At 66.9% G+C, this 25,538-nt stretch overlaps 1 protein-coding gene across 2 annotated transcripts; it reads right to left on the bottom strand.

The window, feature by feature from the left end:
• Positions 688 to 25,534, bottom strand: TTYH3 (tweety family member 3). 2 transcript variants are annotated; one of them, XM_018040725.1, is made up of 15 exons: positions 25,294 to 25,534; positions 11,591 to 11,760; positions 11,324 to 11,435; positions 10,965 to 11,185; positions 10,574 to 10,669; positions 10,338 to 10,410; positions 9,978 to 10,053; positions 8,981 to 9,036; positions 8,269 to 8,361; positions 7,607 to 7,699; positions 6,836 to 6,972; positions 6,295 to 6,468; positions 5,816 to 5,891; positions 5,030 to 5,130; positions 3,559 to 3,640 (listed from the first exon to the last, which is right to left on the bottom strand). In XM_018040725.1, exons 1-14 carry the CDS (start codon positions 25,414 to 25,416, stop codon positions 5,062 to 5,064), a joined length of 1,569 nt encoding a protein of 522 aa, XP_017896214.1. In that variant the 5' UTR covers positions 25,417 to 25,534; the 3' UTR covers positions 3,559 to 3,640; positions 5,030 to 5,061. The 2 variants fall into 2 exon arrangements, with proteins under 2 accessions (XP_017896213.1, XP_017896214.1); XM_018040724.1 differs by lacking the exon at positions 5,030 to 5,130 and having other exon boundaries at positions 688 to 3,640; positions 25,294 to 25,533.

Genomic DNA, 25,538 nt, shown 5'->3' with positions numbered 1-25,538 from the left:
GTGTGTCTTGCCACCCTGGGTCATGTGCCCTTGGACAGCACCGCACCTTCCCCGGCCAGCTTCGCAGATGAGAACAAGAATGATCCTTCCTACCTCGGAGGGCGGGGGTTGGGTCCCTGCTCAGGCCACTGATAAAGACTCTGGGGAGGCGCCTCAGGAACCAGAACCCCGCCTCGGGTTACACCAGGGGACTCAGGAGATGCTCCTTGGGGCACACCATTTGGCCTCTGCCCTCCTCCAACCCTGCCCAGAGCCAGCTCTGTCACCTCTCCTGGTGACCAGAGACGGGGGCCCTCCGCACAGCAATCCTAGTCTCCTCAAGTCCTCTCCAGCGCAAGATGTACAAATAGGTCTTTCATCTAGAAACCACCGCTCCCTGCGCCAGCAGCTCCGCCCACCCGCCCCGCCCCGCCCCGCCCCGCCCGCCGCCCCACAGGCCCTCCTCCCAAGGGGCCCCGCCCCATCAGACCCTTCCCCCCGCCCACCAGACACGCCTCTCCGCGCGGCCCCGCCCGCCAACACCGGCTCCACCCTTCTCACGAGGCCCCGCCCACCAGGCTCCACCCTGTCCGGCCCTCCTCACCGCCCGCCAGGCACGCCTCTCCGCGCGGCCCCGCCCGCCAGGGTCCCCCGGGCCCTAGCGGCTCCCGCACGTGGCCACCCGGCCCACAGACCTGGGAAGGCCTGTTTTTTAAAATTGTTTATTTTAAAACATGAAACCCAAGCTGAATAGAAACCACAGAAATTACATTGACGAGAGTTTTAGTATTTGCCAAGAAAAATAAAACCCCCAGCGAAATAAAAATCAAATCCCAAACCCAGTTTTACAAAAGAAAAAAAAGCTAAAAAAAAAAAAAAAACACCCACACACACACCCAGAAACACAGCGACATCACATACAGCCATGGCCCTATGTAAGTTTGGAGAATGCCAAGCGGTCCAGGCCTCGATCCCCGCTCAGGATGCTAAATCAATCTTGGGTGGTGGGGGCGGGGACCTTGGAGGGGGAGTCTTTAACAAAATAACTTGGAGAGATATATGTAACAAATATAACGTGGTGTGGCACACAACCATTATGGTTAAAAAAAAAAAATCCCGCACAAGAGGCCCCAGTCCCTGCTCGTCTTTGGGACCACCACCCACGCACCCGCACCCCGCTGGGCAGGGGTCCTGGGACGGGGAGGGATTGGCGCTTGGAGTGGGATTGCATAGTGAGATGGGGTGGACGTGGAGGGGACATCCGATCAGGCCAGGGGACCTCGGGACTGGGAACGTGCGCCTGCCCGCGGAGCCCCACCAGGGAGGGACCGGCCTGGAAGCCCTTCTACCCGCGGAGCCCTCGCCTTCTCATCCACGCGGTCGGGGACCACCGCCCGAGAAGCTGCAGGGCCTGCGGCCGGGCGAGGACCGCAGGTGCGGGATGTGGAGGCCCTGGGCCTGGACTGGTTAGAAGGGCCTGAAAACAGAGCAGGAGGAAAACCAAGGGCGGGAGGGCCCCCACCCGCTCAGGACCGAGGCTTGGTCTTGCTGCCCTTTCGACGTCCGCGTCTTCCTTTCTGCACCCTCGGTGACTGGGAGGAGCTGGGCGGGGACTGGCGGACAGGCACGCCCGCCCCCGGCCCTCAAGCGTCTACATTCACATTTCGGCGGCCTCGCGGCCTTTGTGCTTCTGAGCCGAGGCCCGGGGCAGCACAGCTGGCGCTCTCTCGGGCTGAGGCAGAGGCAGGGAGGCTCCGCCTGGGCAGGGGCGCCCAGAGGAAACCCGGGCAGTTGGGCTGTGCCTCTGGCCTGTGGGGGGCCCAGGACAGGGCACTGGGAGGCCCTCAGTGAGGTCTGGCCATACGCCAGGGCTCAGATGCGCGGCTGGGGGCCCGCAGGCACACCTGGGGCACCTCTGTTTGCCCACTCACAAACCCCCTCTCCCGGGCAGCCTCTGCCCTGTGGTCAGAGGGCCAGGGGCCACAGGCCACTGTGGTCTAGCTCTGGGCCCACCCATCCTTTTGGTCCCAGACACCAGCACACTGAAGAGATCCTGGAGGAAGCGGAGGCAGCTTCTCTGTGGGCCACCTTGGGGAAGGGGCGCTGCCCTGATGCTCCAGGAGGAGCCCCCTACAACGTCTGTAAACTGCCCGGCCTCATGGGCCCTGGCCTGTGCCCCCAGAGGGGCGGCCCCGTGGCTCTCTGCTGCCTCTGGGGGGACACAGGCCAGAGCCGCACCTGGCCTCTCGGTGGCCAGCTGCCTGGGCCGGGCAGGCATCTCCCCACCTTGACTTGGGGACGGCCCCGCCCTCTGCGGCAGGAAAGCACAGCAAACACTGTACACGAAGCCAAAAGCACCTTAGGGAAGCCTTGTTCCCGCTTCACAGGTAGGAGACGGAGGCCACAGGGGCCTCAGTTCTCCAGCCGAAGGGACATTCATTCCTGAGGACACGGTCCCCTGGGGGCAACACCTGCCCAGGGAGGGGTCTCCAGGCCCTCGGGCTGCCTCTTGGTCTTGACCCCCCCCCCAGCAGTGCCCCGAGAAGAAATGTCTTCTCCACCCCAAAACCCAGCCAGCTCTCTGGGACTTCATCTCCGGCCTGGACGTGGCCTCACGGTTGTGGACCGTGGGGTGCCCAGGGCGATCTCTCTCTCGGAGGCTGGAGTGAGGTTAGTGGTTAGTCCAAAGAGGGTCAGCGGGGGCCAAGGGCACCGTCTCAGCCGGCTCGGGTGCAGCTCCCAGGCTGGCCTGTCCTGGATGCAAAGGGAACCGGAAAGGGGGTGCCAGCCGGCCTGCAGCCCGCCCGCCCTAGAGATGACAGGTGTGGTTAGTGCAAAGAGCGAACCGGGTGGAGCCGCCGAGTCTCCGGGGGTGGGCGGGGGGGGGGGTTGGCACCAGGAGGGCGGCCAGTACTGGATGAGCAGCCTGGGCCCGGCAGGCACCTGTCTCCTGCCACCATGGACGGCCGGATGCCACAGATGGGGGCTGCTGCGGGGAGAGAAGCAGAGAAGGGGGGACCCCCCAGGAGGCTTCTGGCAACTGAGGCGGAGGAGCCTGGGGTGGGGGCGAGAGAAGAAAGGACGACAGATGCTGCAGGTGTGCGAGGGCGCCGCGGGGGTCTCTGCACGCAGGAGACAAGCAGGCGGGCACAAGCGCCATCGCTCGAGACGCCCGGCACCGAGGGGGCACCGAGGGGGGCACCGTGCCCAGCAGCCTGTGGAAGGAGAGGGGGCAGACGCAGCCCAGCTGTGGGGAGGGGGGGCGTCAGCACATCTGGCCCCAGCGGGGCAGAGGCATGTGGGGGCTGGGGGGCTCGGGCAGCGTGAGCAGCACCCCAGGGGTCCAGGCTTGTGACCGAGGAGAGGGTGTTGGCCCAGAGCCCCTGCGTTGCCCCGGGAGGCAGGCCAGGTGTCTGTCTCCGCACCCCTGCAGGAAGGGAGGGCAGGGCCAAGTGGCCGCAGAGGCACCCACGACAGGCCCGGCGTACGTGGGGAGGGTCCGGCAGGTGGCCACGGGTGCAAGCAGGGAGGCTGGCACGGGAAGGAGTGGGGCGATTGGCACGTGGGGCGGGTGGCGGCCGGGCGTCTAGTGCCCGCTGCTGCTGGACTCAGGGCGAGGCTGGCTCGTGGCGAGGTACTTGGCTCTCATGCTGGAAGTGTACTGGAGGGAGAGAAGGGGAGGCCGCTGGTCAGCGGGCGCTGGGTGCGGCTGGGCAGGGCCTTGTGGGCTGGGCCGGCCAGCTGGCAAAGAAGCAGAGCAGACAGCCCCAGGGGACGCGGCTCTGGGGAGCCCGCTGGTCCAGGCACGGCAGGCATCTGGAGCCCTGTTCCCCAGGCCCAGGAGGAGGACCAGCCCTTCTCCCAGCGAGGGGAGCCCATCAGCCCCTGACCTCCATCTCAGGCATGGAGCCAGAGCGCGGAGGTGCCCCCTGCATCCTGCACGCCCAGGACCTGAAGGCCCCACAGCACAGCTGGGCGGCTGGGAGGACTGTGTCAGCAAAGGCAGGGCCAGGCTGTGTCCAAGGGAGGGTGGGATAGTCCCCAAGGACCCAGACTGCCAAGGTCAGTGTCGCAGCAATGAGGCGGCCCCGCAGCCGCTCTGCCCTGGCCCCCAGGGAAGGACCCGGAAAGCCACAAAGGCCCCCTGGGGCCCAGGTGACACTGCCACCCGCTCAGGTGGGAACCAGGCTGTGGGCCCCTGGCGGGTCACAGGCACGGACAGAGGCCGCTGGGGGCGGGGACAGCCCGCCCGTCTCGGCCACTCTGGTCCAGCCCGAAGTGCGAAGGGCTCGCTCGCTACACACTCGTGTATGAATACATGTGGAAGAGATGTGTGCTCAGGGCAGGTGATGCGCAAAGGGCCACACGCCCATCGCAGGGACAAAAGCCAGGGTGTGTGCCGAGGCCGCCAGCAGGAGGGAGCCGGCCCCGCGGCCATGCACCCTGGATGCCCACTGCGCGGGCGTCAGGACGGACCCTGCCCCGTGGGCCCGGGGAGCCCTCCCACACGGAGGCGAGCTGGAGGAGGGAGGGGCAGCAGGCACTGGGGGCCATGTCGTCATTCCAGGGACAGGCAGCGTGGGTCGGGGGGCGGCTCAGAGCGTGGGAGGAACCGTGGTGGGCGCCAGCGCTGGGCGAGGGTGGCTGCAGCCGTCGGCACGCACGCTTCTGCACAGGCGCAGTGACCCCTCGAGGGCCGGGTCTGCTGCCCCGCGTGGGGCTCCAGCGCTCGGCCTCCCAAGCCCAGGCACCCAGCGCCGGCGAGCACATGCTCCCGGTCCCAGGGAGATGGTCTCCTCCCCATGGGGGATGGGATGGGCGGCGGCCACCTGCAGCCGGACCAGATGTGAAGAGGAGCTCTGTGGGGGGCTCGCTGCCTCTGGAGTGAGGGTGACGGCCCAGGGCCAGGGTCCCTGAGGCCCACGCACCTGCGCTGGCCCTGCGCTGGCCCTGGGGCCTGCCGGAGCAGGTGGCAGTGAGCAGTGGGCACGAGGTGCAGAGGTGTGGGTGAGCAGACAGCACGGGGCGGGGGGCCCAGCTGGGTCAGTACCTGTCACTCTGAGGACACGGCCACCACAGCCTTCAGGCACTGTTCAGGGGCTTAAACTGCCAGCCCGTGTGGCCGCCAGAGTCCAGGGCGGCCAGATAGCGCTAGGAGGGTGCGGGGCGGGAGGAGTGCAGGAAAGAGAGAGAGAGAGGGCAGCCTCAACGCCAGGCGAGGACCGGCCCGAGTCGGGCGGCGGGTTTAGCCTAGAGCGCCGCTGGGGGATCCGCCGGGAGCACACGCAGCCTGGGGCCAGGGCGGGCCCGAGGTCAGCGCTGTGCCGCGGGGCCCAGCGGGACCGCTGCATCGGCGGGCGTGTGTGTCTGAAGCCAGATGGCCCTTAGCTTCTCCGGCCTGCTCCTGGAGGCCCGCCACCTCCAGGAAGCCCTGCAGGACCCGTGGCCTCTGTAAGCTGCTTTCTTTGGCACCAAACCATCCTATCCCCCTTTTCATGTCTCATTCCCAAGACCAGAAGTGAAGCTAGAAGAGCCCAAGGCCAGGCCCATCTGGAAGAGCCTGGGGGAGACCTGGGTCGAGTTCAGGAAGCTGAGGGAGAAGCTGCAGGGCTCAGGTGGGTGGAGGTGCCCCGGCCTCCTGGAAGAGCTCGCGCGCACAGGCCAGTGGCCCGCCCGAGGGCCCCGGCTGGGCCTCCCCCTGCAGCCCCGCACCGAAGGCTCAGGGCAGCCTGTGGGGCCTGTGCCGCCCGGGAAGCCACCGTGGGCACGAAGCGGCGGGGTGGAGCCCCCACCCTGGCCTCAGACCCCCCGCTCCAGCCTCTGCCCCGAAACTTACTGAAGGCGGCGGGGACTCGCGCCCAATGAGAGGGGTGTTCTCACAGCGAGGGTTCTGGAAATTGGCATTCTGGCTCCTGAGGTGAGAGGAGAGGGCCCTGGGTCAGTGGGCCCACCTGGGAACCAGGCAGACCCCATCCCACAGACAGCCCGCTAGTGAGTACCTGGGGTCTCAGGAGCCCAGCAGAGAGGGGCTGCGAGCAGGCCCATGGCTAACGCTGCCGCCCCAGCCCACCACGTGGCCAGGCCTGGGGCCTTGGCCACAGGATCCCATGTGCTGACCAGACTCTCCGTCTGACAGTGGTCCCCTGTGGCCTCCACCCAGGGGTGTGGCAGCAGCAAGCACTCAGAGCCTGGGAGCTGCCCCGCGTGCAGGGCCCCCTCCACCCCCGCTCCGCGCCTCGCTCAGGCACCCCAGGGCAGTGGCTGCACCCCGAGCAGCCTACCCAGCGCCCGGCGCCCCGCGCGTGCCCAACTCACATGTACTCAGTGACTGGGGCGTTGCTGACGGTGTGGGCCGCGGCTGGAATGCTGGCCTCGCTGCCGTAGCTGCTGCCACAGCTGTACAGACTGGGCATGTGCACACGGTAGAGGCTGTCGTGCGCCTGCCGAGGCCCCGGGGCGGCCTCCTCCTCCCCGTCCTCGTCGGGGCCTCTGCAGGAGGGACGCCGGCGCGGGGTCAGGCCTGATGCTGGCACGGGGCCGCAGGCCAGAGGCCAGCTCTGGGGCAGACATGCCTGCTTGCAGTCCTGGGTCCGCAGGGCTGTGGTAAGGCTCCCGGGGACACAGGGACGCTGCCTGCGGGCAGCCCCAGCCTGCAGGACAGGGCTCAGGCGGGGACCCCGCCCCTGCTGGCTGCTCGCTTGCCCGTCTCCCAGGCTGGGGGCCCCTCTAGGCCAGTCGTGAAGCAGGAGCGCCCACCTCAGACCCACCGGCCTCGTGGTGGCTGCAGAGCCCCGGGAGCTCCAAGGGGTGGGGGCTACACCGCGCGGGCCCCCAGGCGGGCCCCAGGACCCCTCACCTCTTTTGCTGCCAGGTGTGCGGGACGCTGCAGACGATGGAGCTGAACATGAGGGCCGTGACGAAGGAGAAGAGGGCCAGGTAGATGAGGCCCTCGACGCCGTCGTAGCAGAAGCCCGTGAGGGCCTGCACGTAGTCCTGGGGCCGGGCATGGAAGAGAGCGCGGGAGACACACAGGGTGAGATGGAGCGCGCGGGCCTGAACCATGCCAGACCCAAGGCAGTAGAGGCCCCGTGACCCGCCCCGCCCCCGCTGCCCCCCTCCCGCCCCTCCCCCAGCCGCTCTCCCTCCTCCCGTAGTTGCTCCCCTCCTCCCCCAGCTGCTCCCCTCCTCCACTGTCTGCTACCCCTCCTCCCCTAGCTGCTCCCCTCCTTCCCTAGCTGCTCCCCCTCCTCCCCCAGCTGCTCCTCCTCCTCCCACCCCTCCCAAGCCACTCCCCCTCCTCCCCACCCTTCCCCTAGCTGCTCCCCTCCTCCCCTAGCTGCTCTCCTCCTCCTGCCCCCCTCCTCCCCAGCTGCTTCCCCTCCTCCCCACCCCTCCCCCAGCTGCTCCCCTCCTCCCCCAGCTGCCCCCTCCTCCTTCCCCTTCCCAAGCCACTCCCCAGCTGCTCCCCCTCCTCCCGCCCCTCCCCCAACAGCTCCTCCTCCTCCCCAGCCACTCCCCTCCTCCTGCCTTTCCCCCAGCCACTCCCCCTCCCCCCACCCTTCCCCTAGCTGCTCCCCTCCTCGTGCCCCCCCACACGGGCCCAACAACGGCTCCGGGAGGCTCTCACCAGGTGCAGGCTGCGGCAGTCCACCAGGGCAGTGAGGTGCTGCAGGTTCACCTCCGTGCCGTTCAGCACCTCCTGGACACGGAGCAGGGGGTCCTGGGGGGTGGGCACCATGCGAGGTCAGCACAGTGCTCGGGAAAGGGTGGCAAGCCCGGCAAGGCCTCCCTCCACCCTCACCTGCCAGCAGGAACCCCTCCTTGACTGCCCCCCCAGTCTTGGCACAGGCCCTGAGGACCCTGGGCTTTGAGCAAAGGTGATCCCCAAATCTGTGCCCTGACCTTGGGGGGCGGCTGAAGGTGTGAGGACAGCGGGGCGCATGGGGCCACACTGCCGCCGCAGGCCTGCACTGTAACGGGAGCAAACACGTGTGCAGCTCCCGACACGGCCCTTGCAACTGTTTCAAGGGAGATTTTCACAGTATCTTAAAGGACAAAACGTTATCCAGAAGACTCTGAGCAGCGTGACCCTGGCGCTATAGTGTGTGTGTGTGAGCGTCACTAACCCTACCCAAGTCCTTGGGGGCATGAAGGCAAGGATGGAAGGAGGGGAGGGCCAGACCCCCCGCAGAGTCCCCCAGGAAGCAGCCTGAGCAGCGGCTGCACCCGCCTCCCTCTCAAGGTGACGAGGGAGCTCGTGGGCTCCACAGCTGGCCCCCAGCCCCTCACCTTGGTGGCAGGGTACTCCCACGAGACAGTCTTCAGGAGCTCAGCCACCACATCCTGCGTCTCCACCAGCGCCTTGTGGCTGCCTGACAGCTTCTGCTCCACAGAGAGGCTGCTGAGTCCCGCGCGGGTGGGGCGGCCCCTCTCCCTCCCCGAGGGCCCCAACCCCCCACGGGGCGGGCTGGCTCCAGTGCCAGCAGCTCCCGCCAGCCCCAGGGCTGTCCAGCCCGTGGGGCCCCGAGCTCCTGGGGTGGGACGGCTGTGCCCAGCAGGCTGCTCTGTGCGACACCTTTTCTTGGCCCCCAGGATGAGCACACAGAGGCAAAACAGACCATGGAAAATACAGCATCTTTAAAGCAGATACGCAGTCTGGAGGACCCAGAGGGCCGTGCAGGGACGTGGGGTGATGGGCAGTGGGCCATGTGGTTTCCCTTCAAATTCCACATCGGCCCAGACAGTTACTCCACACAGTGGACACAGGATCCCTCTGCCATGGGACACCCCCGGGCTCCTGCTTTGTCAGGGAGGCATCCGGGTCTGTTGTAAAGGGCAGCCCAGGAGATGCCAGGTGCCCAGGGACTTGGGGGCATTGAGCAGGCCACCCTGAAAGGCTTGTGCTGAGGGCACCAGGGTGGGGACCCCAGGGGCCTGACGAGGTGGGGGGGCCTCGCAGTCAGCGGGCATCTGGGGGTGGGGGGCAGGGCTTAACTCTCACCTGCTGGAAGGGGTTGGCGGCGTGAGGTGAGCAGGCCAGGTAGTACTCCAGGATGTCTGCGGAGAGAGGTGCAGCTCAGTGACCCCGGCTGTCCGCATGCGCCGTGCCACACATCTGTGTGTATGCTGAATATACGTGTGCTTGCTTGTATGTATCTTTACATGCACGCGTGTGTCTGCACACGCATGCCTGCGGGTGCACATCTGAGTAGAGGTGTACCTACACTCAGATGCTTGTGTCTGTACACACGGATGTCTACATGTGCACGACTGTATACGTGTACTGCAGGTACTTGTGCACGTGTCTGTGTCTGCGTGTAAGCGTGCAGGTGTGAGGGGGAAGTGGTCTCCAGGGATCCTGGGGCCAGGGCCCAAACCCTTCTGCCCTGAGCCGTATTCCTGCAACGGGCACAGTTCTCTTGGAGGGCTGCCTCATCCGTCCCGTCCTGGTGAGCAGCAGACAGGTCACGGTGGGAGGTGGGGGGCACGGAGTCAGAGGCCAGCTGGGCAGAACAGTTCTTAGGCCAGAATGTCGCCCCAAAGTGGGTGCAGGTGGCCTGCCTGCTCGTCCCCATTAAAATAGGCATCCATTGTGTCCAACACTCAAAGATGGGGGTTCACGCACAATTCTGATTTTGCAAACCTAGGGGTGCCGAGCCCAGCCAGAGCTGAAGGAGAAAATCTGTACCCCAACTTCCTAACCCTGGCACTGCCCCGCCCTGTGCCCTCTAGCCCGTTTGGAGGGCTTTCTGGGGTCTAGCGCAGGGTGGGGGCTGGGAGCAAGGCCTAGCAGAGCCCAGGGCAGCCTCTTTACAGCGCATCTGTACTCGGCACTGAGGTCTGGGCTCCTACGGAGCTTATGTTGGAAAACAGAATAAAGCGCCCACTTGGCGTGAGGCACCTGTCCAGGGAGCCAGCACGCGGCCTAACCAGATGGCCTGTGGCTCACGGACAGGAGCGGGCACTCGCGAGCGGCTGGGACTCGACCACAGACTCACCCCCACTCAGCACAGAGTGCTCCTCCACCATCCGGGTCACGTAGGTGTCGGGGTCCACGCAGAAGTCACTGGAGCCCTGGGGTGGGGGCAGGCAAGGAGGATGGGCTACCAAGCGGGGGCCCCGAGCCCTCAGTTCTCAGGGGTGGAGCCTGGCCCCCCAGCATCTGTGTATGGCTCAGGAAGGTGGTGTGGCTCTCTGGGGCCGGGGGTGGGGACTGAGTCGCTGTGTGCGTGTGACAGGTCCCCCGCCTCTCAGGTCCTCGGTGTCCCGCGGAGGAGGGCAGGGAGGTGAATGTGGCATCCCCACCCCGTCCCTATGCCCCACCAGCAGACGGGCACCCCCGGCCCTCCGTCACCTACCACAGACACGGCCAGTTCCAGGCCCAGGGCGCCCCAGCTGATGATCAGGGCCAGCACCCCCAGCAGGCAGACCCTTGGGGCAGAGAGAGTCAGTTGGCACTCTCCAGGCTGGGGTGAGGGCTGCGCCCCACGCCAGGCTGGACCCGAAGATGGGGGAGGGCGGGTCAGGGGTGACTCGGGAGATGGGTGCTGCAGGTGCCTCAGCCCTCCCCCACCCCAAGGGCCCTCAGACTCACCCTACCAGGATCCCCTTGGAGCTGCGGATGAGGCCGACCAGCACCAGGAGGCAGATGGCCACGTCGAGCAGCAGCAGGCCCAGGTAGCCCAGCCACCTGCAGGGACACGGCACGCCTGGGCTGGGCACAGCGCCAGTCCCAGGGTAGGAGCAGGGGGTGCTGGGCAGAGCTGGGCAAACAGCCCGGGGCCCAGAGGAGCGTCCACAGGCATTCTGGGTACAGAGATTGGCCTCTGACCTTTAACAGACGTCCCCATGGGGGACTCCTGCCGGTGACCACCAGTGACCCCAGCCCCTCCCCCAACAAGACCTCAGGCACTGGGAGCTGGAAGCGGACTGACCCAGAGAGAGGCGCGGGCGCCAGCGGGGGCAGGCAGGAGAGGGGGCCACACCTGTACCAGTCGTAGAGGTCCACCTGCTCGGCCAGCGCCTCCAGCGACACGGCTGGGTTCCTCCAGAAAGGGATGGCCGCCGTGTAGCCCAACAGTGTCTGCAGCAGGCCCTGGAGCCGCTGGACCGCCCGCAGGGGCTCCGGCCTCGCGGCCAGCTGCCGCTCCAGGCTCTGCAGGCTGGGCTCCGCCGTGCGGTTCAGGGCGGCTGCCGTGTCCCACACCTGCTCCAGGTTGGAGGAGGCAATGAGCCAGGGCACAGACGGCGCCCGCACACGCCCACGTCTCACTCTCACACACATGCACACACACGGGTGTAGGAGCAGGAAGAGACCCCCCCCCCCATCCATGCAGCCACTCACGCGGTCCTGGACCCCTGCCACAGTACGGTTGGCGTGGCGGAGAGAGTAGGTGGCCCGATGGATGCCGTCACTGGTCTCCCCATTGCCATAGAACCCCACGGCGATACCGGCGCTGGGACAGGACAGGGCCGCGTGAGGTCGCAGGCCTGGAGGCCCCCCCACGGGACTCAGCCTGCCCGGCCCCTCCCAGCCTGGCCCCGCCCACTCCCCGCCCCGCCCAGTCAGACCACGCCCCGGGCCCCGCCCCGCCCCGCCCCGCGCGCTCACCTGCAGACCAGCGTGGCGATGATGACGCACCAGGCGGTGCAGCAGCAGTCCGCGTCCAGGCGCTCCTCGCTCTTGCGCCGCCGGCAGCACAGCCAGAAGGAGTAGAAGAGCAGGAAGAGGAGGTCCAGGGCGAGGCAGGCCAGCGCGGCGGCCCCCAGCAGCAGCAGCGCCTGAGGGCGGCGGGGAAGCAGTGCTGGAGCAGCGGGTCCCAGGCTGACTCTGCACCCAACCCCAGGAGCGGCCAATCCCACCGGTGCCCCCGGCCCAGGGGCCACGGGTCCCCAGCACCTGAGTGACGTGCCTGTGCACACCCAGACCTGGGACCCCAGACCCAACGTCTTCGTTCCTAGACATCTGGGCACTGTCCAAGCCCCACCTGCAGGGGCCAGGTGGGCAAGACCATGGGATCACCTCTCCTAACCCCTCCCAGGCCTTCTCTGGACACCCCTTGGCCGCCCTTGCTGCAGAGACAACCAGCCCTCAGGGGGACCTGGAAACACCTTCCTCACATCTTAACTCTCAGCGGTGTGGCCGTAAGCCTGGGCAGCCATTGTGGGGTGGAATGCCCCAGGCCTACCCACCCCTGCAAGGCCCCCTTGGGACCAGAAGCTCAGCCAGAGGCCCTGGGACTGCTGGATCACAGCCCTGGCACCCAGCGACTGTCTCCTGGGAGACGGTTGCCAGGCAGCAGATGGAGGATGGCACTCCCTACCCTCCCAGGAGCCAGCTGGCCCCAAAGGCCTCCTGCCCGGCCCAGCACCCCGGCTGACCCTCACACCCCAGGGCAGGGCTCTCCCCTGCACCCCCGGCCGTAGTCCCTGGGGGCTGCTGTGCTGTTTGGGGGCCTCTGTCCTCCCTAAGAAGTACAGGATGGGCAGCTTCTTGGGAGAGGCCAGGGCATCAGTGAGGCTGCAGCGTGGGTGGGCCTGACAGGACCTGACCACCCTGCTCACGGGGTGGGCGGTGCAGGGAGCAGCCCGTGTGCTGGCTCCAGAGGGGCTGTCACTCATCACGGTCCCAGGGGCTCACGTTAGAGGGACTTTGAGGCCAGGCGGGCAGGGGTGTTCAAGGTCACATGGGGACACCAGCCAGGCCACAGCAGGGAGCCTCTGGTGGCCATCAAGGGCCTGCCAGAGAGACAGGTGCCAATCACGGGGGTGAGTGCTCATCTTAAGGTGCCTAGCATCAGCTGCAACCCGCACCCCGCCCAACGCTGCCCACAGCAAACAAAAGGGTGCTTGGAAAAGCAGTTTCGTGGGAGGGCTCTGCCCGCGCACGCACAAGCTGGGCACCAGGCACAGGGGCCACGGATCCTGCAGGCCCCTTCCTCACGGGTCAGAGGGGTCACTGCCCCCACACTGCCTGCAGGCTCCTCCCCTAAGCCCTCAACCAGAACCCACTGGCAGTGAGCTCCCAACCCCACGCCCTGCCTGCCCCCACTCCCGGGATTCTGCAGGCCCCGATGTTCAGCCCTGCGTTGGCAGCAGCCACCACCCCCTCCTCCCCCAGCAGGAGGCTACCCTCTGGTCCCCAGCAGTCCCCTGGCCAGCTTTCCGCTCCACCGACCTCCCAGCCCCTCCTCTCCTGCCTGACCCCACCATCACCCCCAATAAGCGCACCTACACACGTCCTCTGGAGGAAATCCTTCCGGGGGTGAGGAAGCCAGGGATCAGGGGTGCAGGGCAAGGGGCGCCCAAGCTGGGGCCCTGAGACCACCCAGCCTGGCAGTGAGCGAGGCCCGGGCCTACAGGCTCGTCAGGACTCATCAAGGCCTTGACCACAGCTCAGACGGAGCCAGGGCCACCCGCTCCCGTCCGCCCTGGGATAAGCGTGACTGGCCACGCAAGACCTCGGCACCTGGGGTGAGGCTGGGGCGGGGCTAGGGTTGGGGGGGGGCCCACTCCTGTGGGAAACGTGGTAGGTGCCAGGGCCTAGCGGGCCCCCAGCAGACACAGCCCCTGTCTGGAGGAAGCAGGTGCTGAGGCCTGCAGGGCGTGAGCCAGGGGCTGTGGAAACCCCAGGAAGCAGGCCCAGCAGGAGCAGGAGTGCAGGTCTAGGTGGGCGCAGCCCAGTCCAGCAGGTCAGGGAAGTGCGCTCCGGGCAGAGGCCGCCGCAGCTGACCGCCCAGAGGGCACCATGCCAGGCTTGGCGCTCGGCAGGCGCTCTGGGATCTCCTGTGCCTTTGATTTTTTTTGGTTACTGGTTTTCTTTCTTTCCTTTTTTGATTTTCCTTTTTAAACCACGAACCGTACTACCTTTATAATTACAACACAAACCCAGAAACGTGTTAGTAGCTCTTTTCAGCCAGGCGTGGGAGGCGCCTGGCCCGCACCCAGCTCCGCCGCGTGAGCCCCAGAGCGCCTCCCTCCTGCAGGCCCGCTTACCCCTCCTGGGGACCGAGGTGCCCGCGCCCTCCCTGGCCGCCACGTGACCACGGGAGGGGGGCGGTGTGCGGCAGAGCTGCAGTGCCCCAGAGCAGAGGCTGAGGGGAGGGACGCCCTGGGTGTCGGCACCAGGGGGCCGAGGACTGCCTGCTGCTGGACGGGGTGGAGGGCTCCTGCCCAGCCCAGCGGGCGGGCAAGCTGGAGGGGCCCCGAGTGTTGGGGTCAAATGCTGCTCTGCCTGGTGCCAGGAGCTGACCTAGTCAATGCCCATGCCTCAGTTTCCCCGTGAGTAAAACAGAGGCAGGGCTGCACCGAGGAGGGCGTGAGCTCACAGGTGTAAAGGCTGAGAGCAGCGCCTCCATCGGGGAGCCCCCCAGGGTGCCACGCCCATGCCAACTCCGCCCAGGGGGCCGGGTCCCCGCTGCCAGAGAGGAGTCCAGGCCACTCATGGACAAGGTGAGTGCGTGCCTCCTCATGCCTACACACGCACGTTTACGCCCGTACATGGCCACACAGGTGCACACGCTCCCTCATGCCGACACACGCACACTCACCCAGGCGCATGCATGTGAAGGCGGCGTCCTGAGCCCCAGCAGTGGCGGGCGCAGCAGCCCACGCTGGAAGCTCTGTGAGCGTGGATGGGCCCGGACACCTATCACAGACAGGCACAGTCCTGCCATGGGCCCCGCAAGCCACAGCCCTGGGGGAGCAGCCGCTTCCCGCCCCCACCAGCCCCACCTCACAGGGCGGAGCCCACCTCCAGCGCCTGGAAGGCTCGGTCTGGGACGTGAGGGTGAGCGCGTGTCCTGGGGCTCAGAGAGGGACACCTGGGGAGGAGGGTGACTTCCAGAGACTTTCCTGGGGACAGCAGAGACCCCAGGGGCCACAGTCTCCCCCTTAGCCCAACACAAGGAAGCCGACCCCTGCCCTCCTATCCGTCTGCCCAGCTCCAGAAGGCCCTTCCTGGGTGAGGGCGCTCTGCCACTTCTGCGCTGGGCCTGTCTGCCCACAGCTCCCTGCCCCCCCATGGGTGCTGGAAAAGCCTCGCTAAGCTCATCAACCTGGCTGGGCTGTTGCCCCCTCGGGGCCTGAGGCCTGGCCTACAGTGAACACTTAGAAACATGAGGCCCCTGCCCCCCACCTCAAGTTTGGACAGGACAGTTTCCCCTTGGATGCGGCTCGCCTTAAACCATGACCCTCCCCGCCCCGGGCTGCTGGTGGGCCCCCCGCACGGCCCCAGGAGGTAGGCTGCAGGGGCCGAGGTCAGGACAGCCCCCCTCAGTCCCCACAAGGAGGTGATGGCATCCTCCAGTTGACACGGGGTGGGGCTGGCCCTCAGGGCTCAGGGTCCCAGCCCCCTGGCGCAAACAAGCCAAGCCCACGTGAGTGCGAGGGCCAGGGCAAGGCGGGGGCGCTTGGCCCCGGGCAGCAGCCTCCCCCGGCCCAGGGACCCGACTTGCCCTCTGCCCTCGTCCTGAGGCCGGATTCCCAGATAGCAGCCTTCCACTGGACTCCCGCGGGTGCCCCTCCCCTCCAAACCGCTCGGGGTCCCTGCTGAATGGGAAATGCCTGGTCAGCATTTGGGCTCTGACCAAATGGAATTTTCCGTCTGCGATGGAAGTGACGTCAGCACACGGCCAGGCACTGCGGCTCCTGTCCTGACCGCGGGCCACAGGGCTGGCGTCAGCGCCTGGGGCGTCGCAGGCTGGCTGCGAGGCCTCGCCTGGACACACGTGCACCCACCCCTCCAGGCCCTGAAGCTGCCGTTTCTCAACCCTGGACCACCTGGCCCCTCCCAAGGCCCTGCAGCCCCTGCCATGGGGCGTGTCCACCAAGGAGGCCCAGGCCAGGCCCTGTGCCCACACGTTCCGCAGGCTGGGGGCCCCCAAGCCCCCACCCGCTCTGGAGACGCTCAACGAATCGGCCCTTGGGGTCTGAACTCACTCCACCCAGGGCGGGCCCAGGCCCGTGTCTGAGGCCTATTGGGCGGACCAATGAAGCCTCCTCCCCCAACAAGTCCTCCCAGGCAGCAAGGGGAGCAGGGCCAGGGGCCCCGGGGAGCGGTGGGCTCCGTGTGCAGGTGGGTGGTCCCAGCAGGGTGCAGGGAGCCCCAGCTCAGCCTCAGGCCGGCTGGCTGCAAGCGGGGGACCCCAGCCAGGCCTCTGAGGGGAGGGCCACGCTGTACCACCAGATGTCAGTAACAGAAGCCCCCGGCATGGTGCTCAGCTCCACTGCAGATGGGAGAGCACGAGGCTGCGAGCCTGTCCCGGCCACCACCCGCTGCTGGCCTGCTCCTTTGGCACAGCCTGGGCACAGGCGGCCAGCCTCTGCAACTCTCAGCGCCAGCCCAGCTGCACTGAGGTGCCCCAGGCCAGCAGGCTGGGAGGGCCAGCGTGCGACCCTGGGGCAGCCCTTCCGTGTGCCGCCACACAAGGCGGGTCCAGCTGGGCGTCCTGGCAGCACGTGGCCTGGAGGCCTGCGAGGGGGCGTGCCCCACGTGGTGAGCTTGGCGGAACCGTGGACAAACTGCCTGCGAAACACCCGGTCCTCCCACCACACAGCCGCTGTGCCACCCGGCAGCTGACCCTGAGGGCTGGCCGGCCTGCTCAGCCCCTCTGCAGCCCGCCATGGCTGGGAGACCCTCCCAGGCACGGCAAGGGAGAGTTGCGGCCAGCAGTCCAGGGGAGACTGGGCAGGCTCTAGAGGTCCTCCAGGTCACCGGGCTAGTGGGCGGGGCAGGGGGTATGACTGCAGCCTGAGGCCTCACCGCTGCTGGGTCAGGGGCTCTCCCAGGGCGAGTCCCCGAGAAGGCCACAGCCAACCGGCCTGCCTCCTGCCGCATGAACCCTGCCCCACCTCATGCCAACACTCTCTGGAAGGCAACCAGGCAACCTTGCCTGGTAATGGGCAAGGCTCCCAAGAGGCGGTGAGTCCAAATTCCACACTGCGAGCTCACGGGTCCATGCGCTGGCCACACCTGCCTCCCTGGGGCAGGGAGGCCGGACTCAGCACACACGGGGCCCTCGGCCCAGAGCCGGCCCCCAGACACTAGCACACAGTATCCACACTCAGCACCGGGCCTGGCCCTGGGCACTGGGGGCGTGGGACCCCCAGACACAGCTTCTGCTGGGCTGGGCAGGCGTCTGCCTGGACCCCCGCGGTGCAGGAAGGGCAGAGGCTGTGGGAGCCAGACAGAGCAGGGGAGGGGCACAGAGGCTTCAGGGGGTGTCCCCTCAGCCGCCATCGTGGGGGCGGCGGGTGCCAGCAGGGCACACTGAGGCATGAGCACTCCTAGGGAGGGACAGTGAGTGAGGGCTGACCAAGGTCCAAGCTGCAAACCTGTATCCAGGAGGCCCCTGGCAACTGGGACCAGGTGGGGGGTCAGGCTGAGCCCGATCCCTGACAGCGGAGCGAGGGCTCTGCAGGACGAGCGGGGCATGCGGGTGGAGTGGGGGACCACGGGCCTCTCCAGCACCTCCAGGGTTGTCCTCCCCGGCCCCGGGGCTGCCAAAGGCCCTTCTCCAGAGGAAGAGGCCAGGCAGGGGCGTCCAGGAGGCCGGCCGGACCCCACACCCGGGCGCCATCTGGGAACCCATCCAAGTCCTGGCTAGAGCCCTGGCCTGGGGAGGAAGGAGGGGGTCTCCCGCTGGGAAGGCCGCATGCCACCTGGCACTGCCCGCTCCCCCAGGGTCTGGGCCTGAGCGCCCTGGCAGCCCAGCTGTATCCATGGCCTTGTGGGTCCCCAGACCACCCGGGGAAGAGGTGGCCCATCCTCCAGGCCAGGGACCCGGGGCCAGTAGGACCCCCAGGGCCCCCCGCACTGACATAACGGAGGCAGGGCCAGAGCCAGCCCAGGCCTCCTGGGGAAAGTTCTGGAAAAGGGCCCCCTCACCTCCCGGGCCGGGCTGGGTGGGAGCTGAGCTGCCTGTGCGGCAACCCCACCCCCAGCACGCTCGCTGAGGCTCCCACACGCTGGCCAGAAATTAAAAACAGATTTTCCACCAGACCAGGCTTGGGTTTCACAAATTCCAGGATGGTGAGCTCGTGGCCGTGCCGGGAGCGCGGGAGGGGCCCAGCTTTCAGCCTGAGCCCCGAGACCTGGTCTGAGGTCCAGGCTGCCAGCGGCACCTCCCCCCGCGCCCGGTTACCGGCAGAAGGAGGTCTGGCTTGGGCTGAAGCTGCGGAAAGACGCCCAGCCCAGGACCCCGCCTGCGCCCCCCAGGCCTGGGGCCACGTGCAGGGAGGCCAAGGCCCCGCCCTCGCCCCGCCCGCTCGCGGAGGAGACACCGAAGAACCTGGCGGCGCTGCTGCCCTGGGGCCTTGGAGCCGTGAGCCCGTCTATTTTGGTCCGGGTGCCCTAACGCATCTCCCAGCGTGACACCCAGAGACTCCGCGCTCTGCGCCAGCCAGCCTGCGGGCGCCGGCCTCAGACACGGCCAGGAGCTGCCGGGCAGGCGGACGGCCCTGCCAGGGAGACGCGGCCCTGGGCGCCCCGCCCCACCCCGGCCCGTCAGCCCCCAGGGGCGCCCGCGGTGGTCAGGACCCAGGTCAGGGCCAGCGCAGCCAGAGCAGGGGAGCCTGAGGGTGGCCCCGCGGCTGGCACTCAGAGGCAGACAGAAGGGGTCACGTGGGCTTTGGGCAGCCTGGCCTTGCCCCGCGCCCTCAGCAGACAGGGGACATGCCTAGCCACGAGGGGGCCTGCGGACAAAACCAAGCACCGTGAGGCATCTGCCCTCCGGAGCCCACCGGCCCCAGCAAGGGGACCCGGGAAGGGCTGGGGCACATGGGCGGGCATGCACAGCCCAGGCCTCGAGTGGGGGGGTGCGACGGGGCCAGGGGAGGGGGGTCACGAGGGCCCCACCCAGCCCATCCGCTCCCCCAGGCCTGGCCCGGGGGTCACTCCACCCTCCCCTTGCCCTGTTCCCTGAGGGCACACCTCACCCCGGGCGCTTGCCCGGCTCTGGGCAAGGACTAGAGTGGCCTCATGGGCAGCTGGCACCAGACACAGGCCTGGTCCTGCCTCGGACTCTGGGCTGGAGGCCGGGGGGCCCGCTGCAGCCTTCGCAGCTGTGTCCACAGCACAAGGGACAACCACTGCCTTGGCAGAGGTCCACTGTGCCTGGGCCCTCGGGAGTCCTGCTGGGCAGGCCGCAGACGCAGTTCTGGGGGGTGTTTGCCGTCCTCATCTGCAGCAGGGACCCCGGGGCAGGCCAGGGCCATCGGTTCAGGGGTGTCCTCCAGCAGTGAGGGGCTCTCCACGCTGGGCACCAGTGCCTGGGGTGCGTCATCCAAGCCTCGCCGCGCTGGGCAGGAGTCCTACTGTGTGTCTGTCCTCACCCCCCAGCACCTGGGGAAGCCCCCGAGGGCCATGGGTGCGTCCCCGCGCAGCACAGGGCTGGGGCGGGCTCCCCGCAAACCCGGGAGACGGCATGGGCGCAGCTGGGCTCTCCCAGGGTCCTGCTGTTCCCACCCCTGCCCTCAGTCATGTGCCCCCAATTCCTCGGGGGCCACACGGGGTGCTTTCCACATCTGTCACCCAGACCCTGGGCTGCAGATTCGGTTCCTCTTCCCCAGCCATGGGCTCAGCAGAGCTCCTGTGGCCTGTGGGGGTCTGGTCCCATCCGCCCCTGAGTCCTCCTGAACTGGCATCAGTGGAGGGACCCAGGGAGCCGCCCGACCAGCCTCAGACCCACACACGGGGCTGTGTCCACAGGCAGGGGGGACTGCAGGGCTGGAGTGCTGGGCTGGAGCCGGAGGCTGCCTGTGGTTCCCTGCTTCTGATGCCGGCTGGCCAGCGGCCTCAGTTTCGCTTCAGCAGGGGGAATGGGGTCCACCCCCAGGGAGGCTGTGCGGCTTCCCAGAAACATGCTTACGACAGACAGCCTGAGCCTCTCAGAGCCACAGACACCTGGCCAGAGCCTGACCCAGTGCCCCCGGTCAGAGCCAAGACGGCTGCCCGCCCGCCCTCCCTCCACGTCCCTGATGCCGAGCAGCACAGTGCTGGGGACAGAACCAGGAGCCCCGAAAGGCCCCAAGATGGGGCCCAGCGGTGCAGACCCTAACCCTGACCCACACAACACCAGGCCCCTCAGCAGGCGCAGATCTGGGCAGAGGCAGCCGCCCTCCCAGCACCGTGACCCTGGCCAAGAGGCACCCAGCCAGAGTCGGTTTCACCCAGCAGGGCTTTCTCGGCTCCCCCACAATGCATGGGCCCTGCACGCCCAAAGCCCAGCACACAGACGCTGTCCACACAGGGGGCACTCAGCTTCCACACCGCCCCTTGGCGCTGTTCCTTTGGGGGTGTTTCTGGCACTTGCAGCCTCAGAATCCTGACCTGAGAGGTGCGTGGCATGCTGGGCAAGCTAAGAACCCAGGACCAAGGATGTGGTCCCCAGGCTCGATGTTTAAAAGCAGGTGACGACTTCTAGTCTTAGGCGGCACCCTCCCCGGGTTTACGGCAGGGACAGACTCCAGCTGCAGGGACTTCTTCCCTGTCTCCACACACTTTCCTAGTCTCCAAATATTCCACGAAGGTGTCTCGCTTTCCTACACTAGAAGAAAGGCGAGAGACGCATAACCAAAGCAAATCCCCTTCTGAGCGTGGGGACGACGCAGAGGGCCAGTGCAACTGCGGGCACACGCAGACCCGCCTGAGTCAGGAACGAGGCCAAGGGGCTGCGGTCTGCGAGAGGAGATCACCAGCCCCAGTGCGGCCCCCAAGTGGCCCTCAGGCTGGGCTCACCGTCCCACCACCACCCCGGGCACAGAGAACTCCCAGCTCAGGGGCAGCACCTTCAGACCGGTGGGACTCCCTTGTTCTGGGCTGAGGCCCAGGCTTCTCTCTGCTTCGGGGCCTTTGCATGTGCCTAGGACACTCCTCCCCAAGGTCTCAGCCACCTCAGGCTTATCTTCAGGGTCTCAATAGGAACATCCAGGCACTCAGGGCTTTAATAGGTAAACGGGCCCCACACACCAGGCTGCCCTGGTAGGTGAGCTGGTGTGCCCACTGCATACTACACTCCAGGTGAGTCCTCACCCTCTGGGCATTCCAGGAGAGGGAGCGCCTCCTACAGGAAGCCTTCCCTGACTGCCGGGCTTCTGCGGGCCTAGCCCACCTGATAAGAGCGCCACCACACCAGGCTGCACGGTTCTCCAGCTCACAGGTTCGAGCCTCTCCTGAACTAGCAGAGGCAGTGAGCAAGAATGAGAGGGACAGAGGGCAGAGAGTGGGTTTGAACTCTACCTCAGGACACAGCGGGTATGGGAGGCTTGGGAGGGAGGGGTTGGGAAGGGCTGGTAGGAGTTAAGGGGGCAGTTCCCCCCAAGTGGAACCCAGAAAGAAAGAAAGAAGAAAGTGAAGTCACTCAGTTGTGTCCGACTCTGCAACCCCATGGACTGTAGCCTACCAGGCTCCTCCATCCATGGGATTCTCTAGGCAAGAGTACTGGAGTGGGTTGCCATTTCCTTCTCCAGGGGATCTTCCCAACCCAGAGACTGAACAGGTCTCCTGGATTGTAGGCAGACGCTTTACCGTCTGAGCCACCAAGGGGAGCCCAGAGAAGTGGTTAAACCCATCCAACTGTGTCCACCTTCACACAGGTGGGAAGCTACAGAGCTGGGGCCCAGGCCTGGCGCCCTCAGCCAGGCACCCCCACTCTAGTCTGCAGAGAAGGCAGGCTCTGAGATCACCACCCCCGCCCCCGCCTACAGCCCTGGCCTTCACTGTGGACTCCAGCTTGGCCTCAGGCCACTCCAGGTCACAGGCTGTGCAACTCCCAGGAGGCTTCCTCCCTCCTCAGGGTGGAGTCCTTCCCCTGCACCCCACCACCAGCTGCCCCGGGGTTTGGGGAGTCCTGGCACCCTGGCAATAGCCCAGCCCCCAGGGAGTCAGACCAGCAGCCAGGCAGGCAGGGGGTGTGGGGTGGAGCAGCACAGAGCAGACCCCGGAGTCCCTTCCGCCCACTCCCAGCGCCTGCCAGCCCACCTGTCCCAACAGTCCCCAGAGAACCCACCCTCCTGCAGTCTGTCCCCTCGGCAAACATCATGAGCCCCCGAGAGGCAGATGGACGGGCCAGGGAGTCCCTCCTCTCTGGGATGGAGGCCTTGGGAACACGGGAGCCCAAGACCCTCAGTCCCCAAAGTAACTGCAAGATTTTAGGGTGCAAAATCCAATCCATGGTGTTACAGAGGGTCCAAGCCCCCAGCACAGGGCCAGTCGGGGCTCTGAGAGCGCCCATAACAGCTCTCATCAGCTTTTCATCCCTCAGTCACATCCACTGCAGGGCCAGCCGTGGGGGACTCAGGAAGCCCTCGCCCCACAAGGCTGATTCTGGCTCCCCGAGGGGCAGGAACAAGAGGCCCGAGGAAGGATTCTGGTCTACCACCCACTCACCACTCACAAGCTGACTCATCAGAAAAGACCCTGATGCTGGGAAAGGCTGAGGGCAGGGGGAGAAGGGGGCGACAGAGGACGAGATAGTTGGATGGCATCACTGACTCACTGGACGTGAGTGTGAGCAAACTCCAGGAGATGGGGAAGGACGGGGAAGCCTGGCGTGCTGCAGTCCATGGGGTCACAAAGAGTCAGACACGACTGAGCAACTGGACAACAACCTGCTCACTGTGTGATTCCGGGCCAATCTCCTCTTTAAGCCTCAGTTTGTTAATCCTCACAGTGGAACAGTTATGCTCACCTTCCAGGCTTGTATGAGAAAAGGTCAGTGATAGCCCAGTGAGCACCCCCACACAGGGTTTGGCCCCTGGGGTTTCCAGCGGATTTCACCGGGCTCCGAGCAGTGGACGGCTGGCAGAGGAAACAGCAGAGCACAAAAGCTGGTCTCCCCAGGCCACGCCACCCCCTGCTCCTGCCTCAGGCCCCACCTTCCCCTGGATGGCCTCAGCAGCAGAGGCCCCTTCTCTGCACAGCGAGAAGAGGACGCCAGGCCCCTGCAGCCCAGGTGGGCACCAGGCACAGATGGGCCCCCAGGCTGAGTGGGGCGCCCCAAGTCAGGAGGATGAGGGGTTCCCCGTCCACCAGTGGGACGAGGGCAGCTGTCTCCACACAGCTAGGGGTGCTCCACCAGGGGAGGCCGGGGAGGCCCCAGGCGGTGGCCCTCGCCAGACCATCACCCACCTGCCCAGGAGGGAAGCTCCATGGGTGGCACAGCTGGCACAGAGCGGGAGTGTGGGGCCCTCACATCCCTCCCAACCCTGCAAAGGAGGCGCCCCCGCCCGGATCTCAGGATGGCATGGGAGGGCAGGGGCAGGCCGCACGCCCAGGCCCAGCTCACTCCACAGCCCCGAGCCGGCGGTGGAGGTGGCGGGGGATGGAGACAGGCTGGTTTCCACACCGTGAATTATTCAGTGGTTAATTCTGCTCCTCGCAGAGGAGGCGGGAGAGAGAGTGAGTCAGAGCCCTCCCACAGCGGGGCAGGAACAGCGCTCTCTGAGGAGGCCGGGGCCCCAGCCCTGATCCTCTCAGGGGCAAAGGGCCCTGCAGGAGGTCAGGCTCAGTGGGGGTCGGGGGGGGCCCGGCCACCAAGTGGACGCCTCCACTGGCCAGAGGCATTGGCCTCTCGCTCACTTCCCATTGCAGGTCCAGGCAACTCAGGGGGCACTCCCAGGAGGGACGGCGGCCAGGTCAGCCAGGGTTGGCAGCATGTACAGGCGGCAGCCCACGGGCCAGCGGGAAAGCTGTGTGGGTCACAGACACCCCAGGCGCCCCTGGAGCTTCAGGACTGGCAAACGGCCGAGAACTTCCTAAAGGAAGGTACGCTGTCCTGCTCGGCGGCAGCAGAACCTTGGGGACAGGTGCGGCAGTCACTCCAGGGGAAGCTCCGGGGGTGCGCAGGAGTGGCGTCACCCCCACCCTGGTTAGCTCCCCCGGGCTGGCCTTCTACAACATGGGCGTCCAGTTTTGTAAGAATCCTGCTGCCTTGGACATGCCTAGGCCAATCCCTCGCCCCCTTTCTAATCTGCTTAGAAACAGATGAGCAGGGCTGGGGAGCCAAGCACCAGGTAAGCGCTGCGTGTGGGGCGGCAGGCCTCCTGCAGAGCTGGGGTGCTTCTGGTTCTCCTCCTCAGGGCAAGGGAGGCTGTGAGGACAGAGCTGGAGGCCCGGGCTGTCTTATGAGCAAAGCTGCTCCCCCCGCCCCGCCCCCCCGCCACTCACCCTAGGGCTCTGCATTCATCACCAAAGAGGAACTCAGACATGCTCTGGGCGACCAGGCACCCAGTCACTGGGCCTGTGGAATCCGGATCCCCAGGCAGGAAGGAAGTGTCCACAGCCTGGTGCCCTGGCCCGCACTCAATGGCAGTGGCATAGTGGTGGGGGTGGCAGTGGGGCTTGGCACGACCCCAGACCTAGGGCTCCACTGGTAGAGCCTGGTTCCTCAGGGAGAGGGCTGAAAAGCGTCTGTGCCCACCCCCACCCCACAAGGTCTGCCCAGACTCAGCCCCTTTCCAGCCTCCCAGATTGAGGCCCATCTTTTGTCCCTGTGGCCAGGCCTCCCCCCATCCCTCCCTCAGGGCTACAGGCAGTCGGATCTCCGGGAAGGCACTCTGTGTACATTCCATAGCTTGGTCCAGGCAGGGGGTCGTTACCAGCCAGGGAGGGCTGGCATCCACACAGACCACTCACCCACCGAAATCTTGGCAGTGAGTGGCCTTTGCCGGCTGGGGCTGAGGGGGCCAGACTCCCCTCCCGGCTGCACCACTGCTCTCGGGCATGGACGTGGCTTCAGAGCCCTGGGTCCTCTGGGCCGGGGGCTCTGCGGGCAACACCCACCAACAGCCCCTGCTCAGGGGCCTGGGCACACACTGACAGCAGGCAGAGGGGTCTCCAAGGAGGGGAGGGAGTCAGCTCCTCCTACCCCAGCAAGGAGGGAGGGTCTTAGCGACTCCAAATGAGAAGGCTAGAATCGGCAGGAGGGCTGTGGACCCTCCATGTGGGCTGGTGGGTGGTCCCCTTAGATTCTCCAGCAGGGGAACCCCGTGACCAGGAGGAGACTCTCTAGAACAGGGTGCTGTGCCCCACAAGGAGGTGTGGGCCATAATCCTAGATGCAGGGTCGGGGGGAGCCTTTAGACCCTAAAGGAGGTGGGGACCATGACCCTCGAGGGGGAAGGGGGCCCAGGGTCCGCGGAGGAGGAAGGAGCCGTGACCGCGGGTAGGTGACAGGAAGCCTTTAGACCTTGCAGAAGGCGAGGGCCGTGACCCTGGGAAGGGGGATCGTGACCCGCGGGGAGGGGGGCCGGGACCCTCGGAATTGAGGGGCCGTGACCCGGGACCGGACCCCGCGACCCAGGGAGCCCGCGTCACCTGCTGGTAGTCGGTGTCCTCGGGCCGGAACTGGCTGCTGGTGGCCTCCCAGTGCAGGTCAAAGTGGGGCAGCCGGTGCAGGAGGCTCACCCACCAGGGCGCCGCGTAGCTGACCCCGGCCATGGCGGGCCGGCCGCGGGGGCGCGCGGCCGTCGCGGGGCTTCCTGGCTGGCCTGGGGAACGGCGATCAGGGGCCCGCCGACCCCGGCCTGGCCGCCCGCATCGCCCGCGCGCTCCTGGGCCCG

Source organism: Capra hircus, chromosome 25, assembly GCF_001704415.2.
Source record: "Capra hircus breed San Clemente chromosome 25, ASM170441v1, whole genome shotgun sequence".
Lineage (NCBI taxonomy): Eukaryota > Metazoa > Chordata > Mammalia > Artiodactyla > Bovidae > Capra > Capra hircus.
This window is presented reverse-complemented; position numbering and strand designations above follow the sequence as displayed.